At 32.4% G+C, this 19916-nt stretch overlaps 1 protein-coding gene across 1 annotated transcript; it reads right to left on the bottom strand.

Annotated features, from left to right (window-relative positions):
• Nucleotides 1–1316: 1316 nt before the first annotated feature.
• LOC148621446 (rRNA N(6)-adenosine-methyltransferase ZCCHC4-like) lies at nucleotides 1317–12490 on the bottom strand. Its single transcript, XM_088575851.1, has 12 exons — nucleotides 12369–12490; nucleotides 11399–11591; nucleotides 10409–10592; nucleotides 9449–9540; nucleotides 8579–8651; nucleotides 7218–7440; nucleotides 5643–5743; nucleotides 4727–4845; nucleotides 3763–3838; nucleotides 2616–2739; nucleotides 2098–2167; nucleotides 1317–1388 (listed from the first exon to the last, which is right to left on the bottom strand). The coding sequence occupies exons 1-12, from the start codon at nucleotides 12439–12441 to the stop codon at nucleotides 1337–1339; spliced, it is 1380 nt and encodes a 459-aa protein (XP_088431977.1). The 5' UTR covers nucleotides 12442–12490; the 3' UTR covers nucleotides 1317–1336.
• Nucleotides 12491–19916: the final 7426 nt, after the last annotated feature.

Genomic DNA, 19916 nt, shown 5'->3' with positions numbered 1-19916 from the left:
TCAAAAACAAAAAATAAACATGTTCATATTATCCCCTGTACTTGCAGTGACTTTATATTACACTCCCAGGTACTGCATGGTACACTTATCAGGAGTAACATTACGTAAAAAAAGGGGTGAAATCAATATTTTCATTGAAGAATGAGATCGGAACGGTTTAAATCTTATAATATGAATTTAGTTTATGTAAAAGTTCAATCTTACATGACAGAACATAATGAAATATTTCTATGTAATCAGAAGTGGTGTTGTCTCACCCTGGATAGTCTAGTCTTCATACATGTAATACATGTAATTTAATATTTCAGACATTGTTTATCATTTTCTTCTCAAAGTGGTTTAAAGTGATACAAATGTAAGTATATATTTGCTGGCAAATCAAAACTTTCAATATTTTCCCTCTCAGTTGTAGAAATCATATAAAATATGCAGAAGCCCCACGCATTTCAGCCAGTCGATCTATGAATTGAGAACCAATGAAGTAACACGATCATGTGACCATATGACTAATTAAAATCCTTATGGCTTGGACCATGGTTGATTTTGAATCAATTTATCTTCAATTAAACGACGTAAATGACAACAAGAGACATTTTGTTTTTTTATTAGGTGTAAAAAATCAAATCAACCAAATATTATAAAAATAAATTTTTGTGTCATGTCTCCTTTAACCAGAAAAATACTTGTTTTTGGCCCCTGATAATGAAATAAACCCAAAAAATTAAGTCAACCATCTGTTGTATGGACCTTGCTGTACAAGTTCACAGGGATCTATTAACATGCCTTTTAGTTCATTTTTAACCTTCCATTAAAAGGGGATGGTTAAGTTTAACCCCACTGAAGGTTTCATGTGTTTGTCCACAGTCAGACTTTGGATTTAATGTGTCTTAACATTACTGTTTTTTATAATTGGGTATTGTCATCAATCTGTGGATTAATTACCTGTGCTCTTGTTGTTGGTGCCTTTTAGAGATTGATTTTCTTGTTGTTGGTGCCTTTTAGAGATTGATTTTCTTGTTGCTGGGGCCTTTTAGAGATTGATTTTCTTGTTGCTGGGGCCTTTTAGAGATTGATTTTCTTATTGCTGGGGCCTTTTAGAGATTGATTTTCTTGTTGGGGCCTTTTAGAGATTGATTGAAGGTGTGTTTCTCCTGACCTTATGGTGACCTCTGCAGGAACCTATTCTTTTGGATTTAAGTTATATGCTGGTGAATTTGTTGGGTTTCACAGATGACTATAAAAGCATTGCCATAGTATTATAATGATCATCCTCCATTAACATAAACAATATTTAACCAACAGATAAATAACTCTGATCACATGGGTTAAGAATTTATTATCTAATTTTGCTCTTTTTCTGAGGTCCACTATCTTTGAAGTTTCCTTTCCTACAACAAATCAGAAAGATAATTTAGTAAACAATTACCCTGTATGGATGAAAAAAAGGTAACAACAATATAAATCATGAAACACTAATCTGAACCATAATGAAGTCAAGTCTGAATTTAATCTGACAAAATAGATATTACACCACCTGAGTAGTATGTACTGCAATAGTCTTGACTTGGTACAGACATTTCAAATGAAATGATTGGTTAAATTTAGGTTTTACAGCTCCATACCTACCTCTTCCATTATAGCACGAATATATCAGTGGTGATTAAACAGCATTTGTATGCTATAGCGTCATAATCAATAAATCAGTGGTCACATCAGCACAAAGAGTAATATACAAGAAGTAATTATACTTCATTGCAAGAAAAACAAATTGCTAGTACTTATTCAACATAACTTCTTTACTTAAATAATTCAAATACAATGAGAATAGGTATGGTGAAAGTGTCAATGAGACAACAACCCCACCGGGATGGAAATGTCTGTCCAAGGTCATCCATTGGTCTTCAATGAAAGAGGAGGAAACCCTCATACCACGGTAGGCTGCAGCTGGCCCCAAAACATTGTTATACAGTTTGTATTTTTAGTAATACATGGGTACCACAAGATATTTGCATGAAGTTAAAAAAAATCATGGCCATACAAACCAACTTGAAGAAAAATTTACATGGCTTTAAATTCATAAACTTGAATAGTATGTACCTTTTAGCCATGCTTCCCTTGTTAGGACAATTCTTTCTTTTATGATCTAGTTCACCACAAACATGACAACCTAATAACATAAAGAATAGGACATCAGAAACTGGAAACAGAATGTTTCAAAGAAATAACAACCCTACTGATCGGTGAAAAAAAACAGCGAAAGGCAATTTATGGGCCTTCAATGAACAGTGAGAAATTTCCAACACCCTGGGTTCCCATTTGACAGACTCCTCAAATTACAAAATTTGAAAATTGCAGCTTTCCAATGGGAATAATCAGATAAAGATTATAGGCAAAAGGCTAGATTTCTTTCATAATCACAATCATTGTACCAAAATGTATAAAAATCTGTAAAAATAATTTAATTTTACATACAACATATGGGTGATTGGATTACAGTTAGTTATAACACAAGTACTTTGTTGAAAAAGGTGAGCAAGTAATACTCATGCTAGAAGCATGCTGGGGTCTGTGTGCCTATAAAATCCCTAATTGAAGTCTTAGATATGCTGACTTACCTTGAAGTTTAAACTGTCCACATTTATGGTTCTTTATTTGGCATACTTTACACTTTTCACAGTGTACTTTAGACGGTTTTACACATCTGTCACACTTAAAACAATGCCTGTATGTTCTGCCATCCTGTAAAATTACTTTGAAACTTATGGACTGTAAAAATTACTAAGTTTCTACCATTTAGTTAGAAAGCACAATATTCATAGGTATAAATTGTCCTTGCCAAATTGTGCTGGTTTGTGTAATTAAGAATTTGTTAATTATGGTATCTCTATGTCACATAAGGATGGTTCAGATTGATGTATGGAATGCGGGATGGATGGATGGTTGGTTGATGGATGGATGGTTGAATTACTATATGGATTTATATTATCATTCTCAATTTATTTCTCATCTAAATTTTTAGTGCACAATGCATCAATACCAATTTATATCTAGCTTGCTACCTGGTACCACAATACTTAGCTATTTATTCTAATATTACAGTGATATCTGTCTTAACTGAACCCTTTTTGGTTTTGGTTTGGTATTCAGCTTACCAAGGTTTTAAATGCATTCATATTGATATCATTTGTTTAAAATCATCTTATTATGTGTAAGAAGTTTTTGTTAAGAACATTGTAGCTATTACTCTTTAAAACCACTCCTTCATATGATTTTGAATGGAACCTATTTTTCTTTAAATTGCAGGGCCACAAGACTTACAAGCCTTACTTCCCTTGGCATCTTTGTTGGTGAGGTAATAAGAAAATGAAATCATCAATAAGGCCAAAGAAAAAAATATGTGTGGTTCTGGTCACTTCATAGAATTTTTTATGGAACTCCACACGTTGTAGTTGTCATCCCACCTTGAACTCAAATACTGTATTTCAAAACCTTATTATTTACCCCGCTACCATAATGCCTAAACAAAGTAATGATCTAGATAGCTTTGAGTGTTTAAAAACTGTACGTGAGTAGAAATTCAGGTCAGTTGGCTGGTATTTATTTGACTTTTTCTTCATTTGGCAAAAAAAAAATGTCTAGGTATGGTCGGGTGACCAGAACCACACATATTTTGTTTATTTGGCCTAAAATCAGACCCACACATAATTTTTTTTTATTTGGCCTAAAATCATACTGTACACAATATTTACTCATAGTATTTACCTTAGAGGTACAAGAATCACACACAGGACAGTGAACATTCTCTGCACCAGAATATCGATCACATACTTTACAGAACCTATAATGATCATAATATACCATTATGTCTAATCTTTTGTATCTAAATCCATGGTATTTTTACAATAATTTTCTCCAAAAACATTAAACAAATTAATTTTCATTAAAAACTGCATAAAATGGTTTAAATAAGAGAAAAACGAATTCTTCAACTTTTATCATGTTAGCAGATTACAGACCAACAATTGCATCGTCAATTTGAAGCGTACACAAAGAAAGTCCTACGCCAAGGTACAAAGTAGTCCCTTCAGTATGCCATTATAAAAAAAGTTGACAATACTTTTAAATGGATGAACTTTTTTCAAAAATGGAATTTTATTCTGATAATTTTGAGCCCAAGGTATGCTGCCTGAGACTTAAATAAACTAATCTGGTGGAACTATAAATAAAGATGGTCTAAATAAAGAATGTTTAGGATTCCCCGGGGTATTTTTAAGGTAGATGAGTTCCCAGTGTCAGTGCTGCACTGCAAGGTAGTAACCCCTTGTGAAATTTTGAGTGACATAGCCGTACATGTGTATGTTTCAGGTGATACAATGTATATGGTTTTGTTTAGATAAACTTGAGGTAAACTACTAAGGACCCCCTGAAAATGAGCAAATTAACATAGAGAGTAATAGGAATCTGAATTAGTGGTTTGTAGCCTTAGCAAGTATGACAAGATCAGTTTTTCAATACACAGCCTTACATCTTAATCACATATCTTATACTGTAACAAGCAATGAGATCAGTAACATGCACAGTCAAAAACATCCATTAAACAGAAATTTTAATTTGAAGTATCTTATCATCATACAACAATAAAATGGAGACAGACAGACAGACAGACAGACATAGAGCAGTTAATTTTTCAAAAAGTAAATATGTTAAAATAAATGGATATACCCACCAGTACCCCTTCTCAGGAGGTAGTATAATTTTTAATGGAGGAATGTTTGTAAATATTCTGACAGGACTTCCATATTTCTTTACATCTCCTCTGAACAATGCATGGTTATCATAGTCAACCTGAAATTAAATGTTTGATATTACGCAATGTAGTTAAGAATCTCAAACCTTTTCTTCATATAAAATGATAAGGGAGTGTAACATTTTTTTAAGTTTTGATTTACACCACCAAAAAGGGCTGAGATAGCTTTCTAAATTTTACAAAACCCCCAAAAGTAATGAAGGAGGTATATTTGTTGTTCATTGATTTGGCAAGAAAAAAAGGTCATGTGACACTTTCAAAAGATATATGGGAGGGCCTGAGAACCTTCACATAGAACAAATGAAAAATACATGATGAAATGTTCTTTTTAATTTTCTTTTCTTTGGTATTCCACACACTACATGGTAAAACCATTACCTTCATCTGATATGCCAAAACAGGAAAAGCCCCTTTTATGCTTATTTTGAGCAGACTAAGTCATGCACTTCCCCACAAAAATTGGCTGAAAACTGTTAATTTCTTTACAGAAAAGTGCTGCATTTACCTCACAGAAGTACTGAATAAGCCTGCCTAGGGATCTATTAGCTGTACACAAGATGGAACTGCATATTAACAAGTACTTGTGTGATTTAACCTTATCAGTTGTTCTCATGGCCAACATCATTTTTTAAGAAAAATCAAATCAATTAAATTGTTCCTAGTCAGTAGAGGGGCTTTATTACATGTGGTTTGTGGGAATTTACAGACAAATATAGATTTAACTGACTGTGTACCTCTTCATTGCATAAGAACTGCAAACAATAGTCATTTCCTATCATTTCTTAATATACAAACACATATAAATGTAACAATTAATAAAGTAGAAATGGCCAACCTTGTAATCTAGCATTTTAAAATGAGGAAGACATTCCACAATTCTCTTCTCCATAAAATATGGGAAGAACCACAACACTGGTAACTGCTTTCCTTCTGATTCTGAAACAAAAGAAGAACAAGTATAGTAGATACAAGCAAAAATGTTATACTCTAAATTTTGATAATTTTTGTACATCTTTATTCTTGCAACTTGACTCGTTTAGAGCTAAATGCAATTTTGTTTGTTTGTTTGTTTTTTTTTTTACAAATTTGAGAAAATGTAATAACAGCAAAGAAAATTCCATAATGCAAATTTGAATTATTTAATCAATTGCTATTGTAACCCAGTTTTACTTTCACTTAAGGAGGTAGACCTAGGGTAAAGGAATAACTCTTGAAATCAGTTATATGTTTGTATTATATTCAATATCCCCAAAGCCTTTCAAGCTTTTCTTCTGAAACAGAATGAAGTCAGTCCAAGTTACTTTGATGCTTACATGAGACTGTAGTAAAATGGTGAATACAAACATTCCAATGATTTGTTAGGGTTGTGTCCCTTACCCTGGTCTACCTCTTTAACACATCTTTTGAAGCACATAAATTTACCTCACCTTTTAATTTGCAACAAATTGTTGAGTGTTATAGATGCTGTATCAGGAAAATAAGTTCAATTAAATGAAAGATTAGATTTCCTAATAACTTCAGACAAAAAAGAAATCCACTTTCCAGATTATCAACTGGATTTCTTTTTTGGACTACTTATACGAAAGAATTGTGCAGACCAGATACCATGTTTAAGTTCAAGACCTTTTGTGAGATTCATCAGTGGATTGTTATTGTACTTCACTGATACTTCTAAAATTTTTAGATGGAGTCTGTTTTATCTTTTGATTATATTAGTACTAACAGGACAGATTAATTTCATGGTGAAAATTGTTCATGCATTAATACAGGAAAGGACCCGTTTGAAGACACACACCAATGTAACTGATCACTGATTTTTTGTTTTGAAAGAGAAAGAAAATGCTCTTCTGTATGATGACTGTTATACCTCTAGATTTCAATCAATTCAACTTTTTTGTTAACTCATTGAAGAAAAAACAATTAACTACTGTGATACGGTGAGACCCGAGTATATATAAAAATAAATAGAAGGATAAACAGAAATAAAACATAATTAATTGTAAGTGTTTGTAAGAATCAGGTAAAATGGGAAAAATCAGAAACATGCATGTCAAAACCCCACCAATCTGACAATGTATTATCACTCAAGGATATTTTTTCTATTTTAAAAGACCATTATTTGATCTCTGCATCACTGGCTTTGCACAGAAATTTTTCTATAGAATATTGGTTTTTGACCGAGTTATTTGCCCTTGAAATGTTCATTTTCAGTGCATTTCAATGAAATTATAACTCAGTGCACTAACATCATATGGAAAATATTGTCTTTTTTCCTTGATTCTGAAGGTGCAAATAGTCAAATTACTCTATTAAAATGATGGGTTTTTCATACCATGTTTCACCCACTGCCTGATTCTTACAGAGACTGACACTTAAGAATCTGTAAGATGCATGCATTTCAGGACATTACCATTACTTATCATCAACTGTTTCCATTCATCAAAAATTCTATTCAAAGTTGAAGCTAATACTTCCACCAATCCCCCAAAAGGTGGGTCTGTTACTATAGCAACATGCTTATTTTCTTTTTCAGTTAAGAATTCAGAAAATTTCTCTTGACTTTCGGTACCATTGAAGAAATGATGGTTAAACATATTGTAGTGGCAAAACAGCTCTGGAGGGTATACTTGTAACTGCAATAAAAACATCAATACATGTAGTAAAACATCTACATCAAATGATAGAAAAAAGGGGTTGAAATACTTAAAATGAGAGTTGTTTTATTGTTTTCACTGATGCACATCTTTGCAAAAGACAACAAGGAAATTTTTCCACTTCTTCCTTTCTTCCATAAAAACTTAAATTTTCATCACTATGAACCAATGTTGTTTTTACCGCAAATGTCCTTAATATTATATATGTAATTGATTGATCAAAAGTCAACAAAAACAATTGTCACAGAATGTACAACTTTTTTCTGGTTTGGTCAGCTTGCTACTACCTACAGGTGTAAACATGCCCACAGTATTGGTAGGTTAAAATGCAAATATGTTAATGAGATTAATGCGACTAGCCTATTTACATATTAAAATACAGATACTGTGGGCATTTTGTATACTCTTGTAGGTAGTAGAACATCAATAAAACCAGAGATTGCCTTATACTCTTTACCTTTATCACACTAAAATCTCAAACATTTGTAGTATTGAAAGCTGACAATTCACTTTGCAATTACCAGTAAGGTAACAGGAAATGATTTTTGTAAGTTTATATCATAATGAACATTTATTACACATATAACATGTTCAATAATGGTGTAACCCATAAAATAAACTTCAGTTCAAGCCATCCTGATACACCACTGAATAGATACTAACATACAAAACATACAATGCATAGAACTTCATAAACAAAATAAAAATGCATCTTTTTGCATCCTGCAAAAATGTCTTCAAAATAAGTTTTAATATTACATATGGTGTAACAGTCTTCCTTATTCATTGGTTAATATGACCAGGTGATGCAAAGGATATTCCACGTACATGAAGCCTAAAAAAGTAGTTAAAAGTTCATAAATGAGAAATATGTACTGGTAAGAGAGTTGATCTCGCCATTTTCAAGACAGAAGCAATTCTCGCCAATCTGCCCACCAAATGTTTGTATGATAGCTCATTTTTGAGAGCAAAATATCCGCAATCTGTTTGATGATTTTTTCTTAAATTTTTGGCACGAACTTGTTTCACAGGAGAGGACTGAAAATCAGGAGGAAAGAATTACTTGCCGGCGCGAACTACTCCTTGACCAGTATACTTATTAATTGACAATGCATACATATCTATGATCTAGATCCAACAACAAAGACTCTAATTCCCCTCTGTGGTCACATAGAATAGCTTCATGTATTCTGTAATGAAAAGAAAATCATGTACTGGTACTATGAATGTATCTTATGGTTCTTCATATGAACAAACAAAAACAAAATATATACCAGTAATATACATTATATAGGATCATAAAAACTCCATTTTATCATTGTTTTACCACAGGGTGGCCATTTATGTCGCATTGTTTTACCCAAGCGAAAGCAAGGGAGTTAAAAACAACATAAATGCCAACCTGTGGTAAAACAATATTAAATGGAGTTTTAGTGATTTATTTTTATTCTAATAGGTCTAGTTTTCTTTTATATTTTTGGAAAGACTCAGCCTATAAGTTGTACAAAATGTTGGTCATGTGTTTATCACTTTTTTACCATGGTTGTAGTCTAAAGAGTTATGAAGCATGTTATATTAGAAATATATACACACAAAATAAATAATAACTTTTTAATCATGTTAACTAATTATGTGACCAAGCTTTGTTCCGGAAGAATGAGCCATACAAGTAAGTTATTGAAATTCATACATTATCCTTCTGTACAGAGATAAATTTTTTATATAAAAGTAGCATTTAAATAGTAGTTTGGATTCTTCATGTTGTTTTTCTATTTTCTGCAATGACTTATGTCAGTTTTGTATAACTTTAGAAAACCTTTTATAGGCGCTGATAAGATTTGTGTAGTGTGAGCTGTTTGCCATTTTAAGTCACCTGTTGTTTGTTTTTATTTGGATATGACTGGTGATTGTCTTATGAACATTTTCACTACATCTTAATTTACTTTTCTGCATTTTCTACACATTTTCTTCCATTAAAGAAGTTTACCTTGGAGCACCTATACACAGTACATGTGTAATGCCTTGTTTCTTTAAAAGATTGATTGTAAACTGAACTGCAGACTCTGAGAAAAGGTATTGCTACAAAAGTATGAAATAAACTATTTGCCAATTTAATACCATTTATATTCTAGATGGGTATCCTTAGTTATGATATTGTTAATGTCACTTTTTGTGGAAGTTTCACCAATTATTTTTTTTTAAATAAGTGAAGGTCTTTCCATTGACAAACATTTGAAGTATTTCTTAATATCGAGCATTGCATCGAAAGGAAAGAATTGTAAAAAATATTTACAGTATATTGATCCGGTCTGCTTATTTTTTTTTTAATGGACAACTGTTTACCTATCCTATATTGCCCCTTTCAGCAATCATCCTTATTTTTTCAATGACTTAACAAATGTAAGAAAAATGCATTTACCGGTAAGTGTGATGCTCAGTTGTAGAATGTGCCTAAATCATATTAATTGAAATACAAAAAGTACCATTATTCAGGTACAATTGATTGTCATTGCCCCTTATGTCTAACAATATCTACATAAATACCAATCATATATATTGCAAATGAAGCAGTACCACTAAAGTATAAAGCAATATTGATATACATACATGTTGTGTATCTCACAAAAGATAGTGGTGTGAGAGATATATCTTGATTCATTACATGACTTGTTAGATACAGGTACTAGTAATCCTATTTTTTATATAATGGCTTATTTTTCCATACATTTTGACCTGAAAATTGGCACTTTTCTAAGAAAATCTCAAGAAACAAGACGATAACATCTCAGCTTAAAACACTTTTTGGATGCTTTTGCACCTAGAAATCTCTTAATAATAGGAAAAAGTTAATGTAATATATTAAATCTGACAAAAAGTATCATAGATCTGGTTAACATTTTTTACTCATATCTAACAATTCAAGGCTGAGTAACAGAAAGATACCTACTGCATATGTTTTGTTATTATCCAGTGGGCTGAATAACTTTGATGGCTTCTGAAAGATGCTATTTTCAACTGGAGAAGTTGTACTGTGTTTACTGTGGTCTGCTCCCTCCTCGGGCAACAAGAACTGGCCACAGGTTTTACAGAACACCCTTGCAGCAGCCTTCAATTTACGTAGCTTATGACATCTGACAAAAACATGAAATGTGGCATGACACAAAATGACATTAAAACTACTCTTTTTGGTTCAACATAATCTCACATGGCAAATTAAATCAGGAATATAACATTTATATCAGGTATGTTCTTTTCCAAAACAGTGAAAAAAAACTCAGACAACTTGGCACATTAGCATTGTAGTGCTAAGATCAGATGAATCTACTTTATGAAGTAAACATTGATCAATTAAGTATCCTGAATGCATGTTTCTCAAACAATAACAGTAAGTAAAGCAGGCAAACAGAATAAGTTTTTTTTTTTTTTTGAGAAATAACCTTGTCTGTGAAAAATCTGTAATTAGATTTTTTTAAACATTTGCCCATTACTATTATTAAGAACTACTTTCGACTTATCTCCCCTTATACAATCTCCAAAAAAAAGGTCACTTTTACTTACCTGAAGTAGAAGTCTTATTATAAATCTTAAAAAACTTTCTCTGTAAGGGAGAAGGGTAAGGGTTGGGTCAGACAGGAAGTATAGATTTGTCACTAACAAATATAGTAGTTACCTATACCTCCATATTAGAAATTAAAAGAAATTATAATTAATAGCTTCAAAGGGCATTCACAGCCAAAGTTACCTGTAATTAAGCTCAACAATACATTCACAAAAAAATTACCTAAAGTTTCAGATGGTATTGAGGGTATAGGATAAGGTTACTAGTAGTTCCAGAAGCACGAGAAGGTATTGAAAGTAAAACTTCCTATAGTTCCAGAATTTATTGAGAGTAAAGTAGCCTGTATAATGTAAGCAATCTATTGGATTTGAAAGTTACCTTTTCATGAGTTTTTTATAGGCCAAATTATTTTCTCTCTGAATAGTTTCTCGTGCTTCAGATTTTGCTTCAGACAACTTTTCATCCTTGTATTGAAAGAAATTACATTCTTTTCGATCCCTGAATGCTGAACAAGCATAAAATGGCTGGTTGTTTCCATCTTTGTTATATCTAGAGAATAGTAATGTTGGACCTAAAAACAAAAACAGGTATAGTTTATCACTTATAATTCAATACATGACGAGTTAACTCTTTCAGTAGAGCTTGACATGACACTTGTCAAAGCATGTAGGAAAAAAACTTTCATGATAAGGTAAGTAAACAACCTGTTTAAATTATGTCACAACCAGGCATCTTTAGCACACCAATACTCCCAAGTCTGATGCTTTATTGTAAATTAAGTCAAACTCTTGTTCATTTTTACAGGTTTCTTCAATAACCTGTTTCACATCTCTAATCATCTCATAACCTTTAACAACATCTCATGATGAACATTTAAGCTTAGCACTTACTCCACTTACATAACCAAGTGGTGTATTGTATGGAAGCACATTATAAATGTACTGTCTGTTATTTGAGACAGAAGATCATAAGCAGTCTGTAATAGTCTTTTTCTCCCACAAAAGTCACATAATGGAGCTTATGGTTTCTGAAAACACTATCAATGCCTCATACATTGTCACGGATGCATTGAATGTGGAGTGTATCTCTTTTCACCTATATAAATGAATATGATAAATTGCCATATTCAATACAATATTAGCAGATTGCTACAATTTTTAATTCTTTAAAAAAGAGGGGAAATACGCCCATTACGCCCTCAACTGGACCCGCCCCTGCTTTTACTTATAACTTCGTCTCCGACGGGTTCAATATGCCCGAAAAAAATAGGAAATTGTGGCCCTGTCCCTTTGCCAAAAGTTTAGATGACGTCGTTGATATCTTTGTTTGTTGTAAGGGTAAAGTTTACCATGTGAGCAATGCGGTCTTTCATTGGAATTTTCGTCAAATAGTACGTCGATATCGGAAACGTTAGCTGCCATTCTATTTGCGATTATGGGGATTAAAAATACTGGGACAAGAAATGAGAAATATTTACAAAATCTCTTGATTAGTTCGTACCATTTGGCACTCGTGCCCTGATATGAAATCCTGGGAGAGTGTGAAAATAATTAAAAATGGACAAAATTCGAATGCAACATACCAATATTCTGGTTTTTTAAAGTGCACTTACATCTGTATAAAGAATAAAGATGAAACATGCGATGATAATTTAGATGATTTTACAGTCATTGTTTCTTGGTGGCACAAAGGGGATCATGTTAACTAATATTGAACATGATCATTTTGAGAGACATCTAATAATGTAATTGCTATTTAGATTCATGAAAATAAACACGTTTAAAAGGTCAAAACCGGGTCCAAAGCTTATGCGCCTATCATAAAAACAAAATGAAGCACGCTCTACTCCACAGGCACTAGCTATTGGATTCAAGATTTATTTTTAAATTTTAACTATTTACCACCAAAAAATAAAAAATCATCGTTATTATTGTCCCAACCCGATCACTGAGCAATGCAGACTAAAATTACTAAGAGAAACATATGTTGTATAAATATATAAAAGGTTCCAATAAATATTATTTCCTTTTATCTGAATACTTCTATTAAAATATCTTTTAATTAAGGGACGGTCAAAATTTATCGCCAGGTATAACCAGCACCAATCATAGTAGGACAGGCACTATTTTGTATCATTTCAATGATTTTTTTTTTACAATAGACCACTACTAAAATCTTTGATCATTACTATTGTTGGGAGTCAATAGGACACAGGTGTTTGTCCAAACAAGTGTTTTGAACTCAAAATGTTTATTAACATATAAAACACAAATAGTCCACAAGACACAGATATATTAAACACAATTGCAAAACCATGTATTAATGAATGTATACAAACTAAGGGTTTTTTTTAACGTCCTTGACTTCCCTGTCGGGTCTCGCACGGACGGTAATGTGTACAATACACACAACAGATTAAATAGAACAAGTAGAATTCACAGAACTATGATTAAACATTTCTGGATAAATTGAAATGCATAAAACTGATAGGACATCCACTTTTTTATTACCAAGTTGGCACAGGACATCATTTTTTTATTCAGTTAGATGGTTATGGGGTTGTGACTTTTATCAAATCTCTCTTTTTTTTTTGCTCTGGTCCTATGTGGCGATAAATTTTGACCAGTCCCTAAGTTGACATCTTTAATAAACTGTCTCTTTACAATAAAAAATGCATTCAAATTCAAAGGGTACGGTGTTGAGTATATGTAGGGAAAATATGTTGCTTGCAAGTGAAAAAAAAACCCGTACGACATCGTATAGCATTTAATGGACGTTTATTGTGTAGGTACTTAGACTCATTTAGTGAATAACGCATCAAAGCATATAAAAGCTCACGATTAAATTAGATACGGAATATTTCTTAACAACTGACTGTACAAAAAAAATCAACGTTCCTTTTTTTTTTTTTTTTTTTGTTGGTTTCTTGCTTTGGCGTTCAGTCTCGGCTGCGTTTATAACAAACGATGGGGTCACGACGTCATGAAGATGTAACCATGGTGCCACTGGGCATTCTCAGGTATTCCGAACCTTCTGGTGATGGGGCAGGTCAACACTTGCAAATGAACTACAGAAGATCATACAGATGGCGGATGAAACTGAGCCTTTGGAAGACCATTTTGCAGAAATTGAAATTTTAAACGGACCTGCATATGAAAGGCTTCAACTGGAACTTAATAATATAAAAAATGAATCACCAGAAGGAATTGCCATAACTATCAAAGATGATGATTTGTTTCGTTGGAGAGTCTTTTTTCAGGGACCAGAGGGCACGCCATACGAAGGAGGAAATTTTTCACTTAAGCTATACTTTCCATCCGGTTACCCAGATTATCCACCGTTGTTATGTTTCAAAACTAAGATTTTTCATCCGAATGTCGACTCTTTTGGCATTGTTCACCTTGAGATTCTCTTGCCGACTAACTGGTCTCCTATTATGTCAGTTTTGGACATCCTTAGAACTGTACAAGACGTTCTCGTCTGTCCTCAACCCTCTGAATATTGTGATCCGGTCATAATCCAAAGGTATCAACAAGAAAGAGTACATTTCATTGAACAAGCTAGGGAATGGACACAAATGTATGCAATTCAACAAAACGGAGCCACGGGAATATTACAACGATTGAAGTGTCTTACCAATTTGTCATGCTGTCGGAAACAAAATTCTTATGCCACGAAATGAATTAATAACTTTTAGGTTCAAATTAAACTATAGTAGAAAAGGCGTTATTTTTAGTAAAACTTTTTAAGAATAAGACTGTTGTGACTTTGTAACATATATTGAGATACTGTATTATGTATACATGAAGATAAAAAGAAAATAAATTAGGTTCACTTAATTATAATTATATATAAAAACTGGGAGCATGGACCAGGTGCACCGGAAGGATAAGCGGTAACGAAGCGCATTATTGGTGACATACTTTTTAATAACAAATTACATGTTACATGCATCATTGTTATTCGTTGTTAGGGTTTTATTTAATATTTAATAAGATTTTTTTCTTTTGTGTGGCCTTTTGTTCCTCTGGGCAATTATAAATTTTGAATCGGTAGCATTGATGGCACTATATAAATTCCGATAATCAATGTTACAATGTAAGACAGAGTGTATTACTTGAAAGAAAACCTTGCCTTCGAATCTATCATTTCTGAAAAATATGTGCAGTGTTAAGTTGGTCTATATACATAAAACATTTGGAAACTCATCATTACACAAATAAAATGCAGTTGTAAAAGAAAAAAAAAACGTCTTATTAAATATTAAATAAAACCCTAACAACGTATAACAATGATGCATGTAACATGTAATTTGTTATTAAAAGTATGTCACCAATTATGCTCTTCGTTACCCCTCATCCTTCCGGTGCACCTGGTCCATGCTCCCAGTTTTTAGTGGAGTCCGAGCTGCTCATTTTCTTTTGTTATTTTGTATGTATAATGTTCTTTGTTGTGTATGTCTGTTTTCCATGTCTGGTCTTTGTCCCTGGATTACATTCTTTTGATTACCACTATAACCTTGGTTCCCTTGATTACTCTCTCATGACCGTATATAATTTCATGCTCTAGGAACCACAATGTAAAATAGCCACCAATATACGCCTAGGACTTCACACATTTTCTATAACACTGACTGTATATAATGATAAATGCAAAAAAAAATGTCAATCTAATTATATATATATATATATATATATATATATATATATATATATATATATATATATATATATATATATATATATATATATATATATATATGAAAGGAAAGTTGACAACTCTGAATGAAAAGTCATCATGTTTGTCGTAAAGTATGGTCAGTAGTTTTCCTTTACCATCGATCTCTAAGTGTAGGTGAAGACATGAGGCTGACTTCGCAGTGTCTGTAGTATCTTTTAAATCAAGTTCTTTGGGGTAGTGCGATGTATCAAGTCCCCGAATCTAGGATTGTTAAACGATAGTACGTCATCTATATAGCGGAAACTGGGATTAAAGGATCTAGCCAAACGATATTCTTTCTTTCGGATCAGATCAGCTATAAAGTCAGCCTCATAAGGTGTAGGAATAGGTCAGCAAGTAGAGGAGCACAATTTGTACCCATTGGAATGTGGATAATTTGTTGAAAAACGCGTCCACCACACCGGACAAATATGTTGTCGATAAAAAATTCCAGCATTTTGAAAACATCTTCTGTATATTTGGAAGATGATTTAGAATTACTTTTTACAAAGTATGAGGAATCTTTATCGAGATCTATATAATTATATTTAGGTGTACCATCTTTTTTGTTTTTGAGTCGGGATTTTAACTGAGTATGAGGAATAGAAGTATACAGGTATACAGTGTTGAAAAATCATAGGTTTTAATGCTATTTTATTCTGATAATAATCTTCAATTGAGGGTCTCCAAAAGATCTTTCGAATTTTTCAGGATCCACATTAAATCAATACCACTACGGGAGTAACAAGTTCTGTGGTATAAGATTGGTGACCCTCTTTAACAGCTGTGAGTATAGAAGTTAAAAGTTTTGAAAGAGGTATGGTGGTACATTTTGCAGATCCAGCTATGGAACGTTGTTTGTATTTATTCTTGTGGAGTTTAGGAATCCAGTACATAGACGGTAAATCACAATCATCGTCTTTGGTAGAGAGATCAAATGAGGATAGCACATATTTATGCTTATCCACTATCTCTTCTTTTGAGAGTGTAGTGGTAGTATAGGTCTTATCAATGCTATTATTTTCTACGTCTACCTCTGATAATAAACATTGGATGTAATATGTTTTGCAGACAAAACAATGTTGTTTTTGGGGTTTGTCTGCTAGAACCACAGCATATCTGTCATGAAAAGTAGAGAATGTTTTTGCTACATCGGGGTCTTTGAAACTGATATTACATTGGCAATCATTGACCTACTTAAAACTGTCATTCGTTTCAAAATTAAAGACCTCACGGCCTTAATCCACTCTGACAGAGAATCAGTGTCGTCTTCTTCTCGTTTTATCCATTCTCTTGCGTAGTCCTCCTCTGTACCCATAAGAACTTTTAAGTTATAACTCCGATTTATGAAGCGTGGTTCACTGTACTTGGGACCTTTAGAAAGGACATTACGAAAAGATTCGTTTTCGACAATGGTTAAATCTCCCGTAACGACGTGACCGGAAGGACCATATTTGAATGTAGTTTTTGCTAGAACAGTCAGGTGGATTAGCCTTGAAGTCCTCAATCTTTGGGTTCTGCAATAGCCTTTAATAATTGAAAATTTTAGATGCAATGGATGAAGTATAGGAATATGAAATAATCGGTATTGATTTATCCTTGAAATATTCGGGGAATTTTGTAACGGACGTTTTTGTGATGGAGAATGTTAGCCAAACTAATTGCATCTATACCTTTGTTGACAAACGGTAGTGGAAGAAATGATCTTTTTTTTTTCATCTCGACTTATTTACACAAAATGGTTTAACGAGTCTGTGGAAACCAATATCCAAAATGATGACAAGAAGTCTGTATAGAGATGAGGTAGGTTCAGAAACAGGTATGTCAAGACTTGTTTTTAATGGGAGTGTAGTAGAGTGAGCGGTATAGAATAAAGTTTGGTTCGAATGTGATGAAGTCCAAGAGGTTTTTGTATGAAAGGAAGAAGACCTATGAAAGATGGTTAGCCTGCACAGTTTAAGCCAAATGATGAGGGTAATGGATCCATTAGTGAAGAATTTGAGAGGGTAATTTATTTTTGACATTTAATTTAGACTAAATCGCTAAGTTCGTGTATGCTTACAGGATGAAAGGATAAAAAAGGTTTTGAATAAAAGAGGTCAAAAAGAGGGGGAATGGAAATTTATACGAACGTTGAATTTTCTGCAGATTTTAGTGATTGGTTCTTTATAAGCAAATTTCAGTCCAAATCACTAACTTCTTAAACATAATAATTAAACCCAATGATACATCTATGATGAAAAACCTGTGTAGTGTGGTATTGGCCAGAAGATAGTAAGCCTAAACACAGTTAGAGCAAGATTTTTCATTAAAAGTTAATACATCTATAAAGTGCCTGATATTTTAGAAAACCTTTTTTACAGGAAAAAAATGTTGGATTTGCTTGTTTAAGTGTTTCAATATATTGTCATAAAGTTATTTTCAGTGACCTATCTATATGGTGTCGTCCTGTTTCTCCCACTCTTAATAACATACCTAAATAAACATGGGAGGATTTGTTGTTTTAGCAATTATAGTTTATTTCTGAATTATTGATAAAATTTTACCTGTAATTTACCTGTATATCACAGTTAAAATATGTAAAAGTATAATAAAGTTTATGTATGACTTTGATTAATTTCATTGAAAAGGTACAAAAATACAAGTGTTTCACACAAATATTTTCATTCTTAGAAGTTAAACATGAAAAAAATTAATTTTAATACTTCGACAAAACAAGTGTAAAAAAAAAACCACACAAAATGACCTGTATTAGAATCTCTTTTTTTACTTGTTATTGTTATGCTTAATACAATTTATGAAAAACATGATATTTTTGCATTTATCTTCTTATATTTATGTTGCATCATTATTGCAGTTTATTAATTATCCATTTTTTTTTCCAAATTATAACTTTAGTTACCAAGCTTAATTACTGACAGTTACTAATATGTAGTCTGCATCTAAGTTACAGTATTCTGATTTAATCATTTGAAGTAAAAGAGTTGCAGCTTACCCAAGCTGCAATTAATGTCAATGTTGAACATTTCTCACCAAATATTATTATAAAAATGAAGCTGTTTTCTTTTCTAAGTCATTAAATTCAAGTATGACAAACCTTCAAGGAACTTTTTACTCATGTCCATCTCTCTTCCACCAGCTTTACATAATCCACGCCATGGTCGATGGATCCATGTACCCACTAGTCTTCCCTCTGCTTCCAGCAAAAGATGAGACCATATACACCCGCATATTCAGCCATGTCAGATTCGTTGCTCAACAACTACAACTTCAACCAGACACCCTTTTCATAGACTACGAGACAGCTACCAAGAATGCAGCACGCACCGTCTTCCCGAGAATTACTGTAAAGGGTCAAGAACAATAAAAAAAAAACAGATAAAAATACAATTATACAATTAAATACATTGAGAAGATATGTATGGCTATGTTAGTCCAGAGAATTCAACTTTTTGTTGATAATTCTGATGAAAGAGCAAAGTTTTTTAAGCTTTGATTTTTTTTCTTTAAACTTCAATGTTTTACAGTTATTGAAAAATCTTCTGTCAATGTTTCCCTCCTTTTTGCTGCAAAATATTTACATTCCATTTTATTTTATTTTTCCATCGACCGCATTCATTTGGCTTATGATTTATCATTCTAAATTTACTAAAAACCAACAAGTCTTCTTCTTCCTGAATATAAAAATAATTTTAAAAGGCGTGAATAGTTTGAAAGATATGATAATTTATATTTTTCGGGCGGTTTATTCCCATTTGTCCCACATTTGAAAAAAAAACTATATTCCCAGTTGTCCAACATTCTTATAACAACAAATAATTAATTAGTGTTTTGACAAAGTTGTAGTCTTTTTCTAGTACTCCACTATCACCATCTAGTCATATACATGTAGATACATATTCTTGATTGGAATTAAAAAAAAAAATAATAATAAAAATAATAAGTGAAGTTAATTATTTTAACTAATTAAACCAGCAGTCATATAATAACTTTTAATAACTGACCACATTCATTTGCTAATCAATTTCTTTCTAAGTGGGCTTGCTTATGAGCAATATGCCACTTCAGCTTGTTGAAATCAATGTGAACACATCTCAAAAGAGGTATATATAGAAAGTCAAAATGTCAACTTGAATCACAGTCAAAATGGCAAATGCACAGCTAAACATAGAATTCA

This window comes from Perna viridis, chromosome 3, assembly GCF_037379345.1.
Source record: "Perna viridis isolate PV_CMFRI_1.1 ecotype Kerala chromosome 3, ASM3737934v1, whole genome shotgun sequence".
In the NCBI taxonomy this organism is placed as follows: Eukaryota; Metazoa; Mollusca; class Bivalvia; order Mytilida; family Mytilidae; genus Perna; species Perna viridis.
Note: the sequence above shows the minus strand (reverse complement) of the source record. Positions and strands in the feature narration are given on the sequence as shown.

Excerpts from the sequence above, each read along its gene's own strand:
- LOC148621446 (XM_088575851.1), bottom strand. The coding sequence starts at position 12,441 with ATGGCAGCTAACGTTTCCGATATCGACGTACTATTTGACGAAAATTCC. Across the intron at positions 11,592-12,368 it reads AAGACCGCATTGCTCACATG|GTCCAACATTACTATTCTCT; the intron begins GTAAACTTTACC and ends TTTTGTTTTTAG. Across the intron at positions 1,389-2,097 it reads AAGGGAAGCATGGCTAAAAG|GAAAGGAAACTTCAAAGATA; the intron begins GTACATACTATT and ends GATTTGTTGTAG.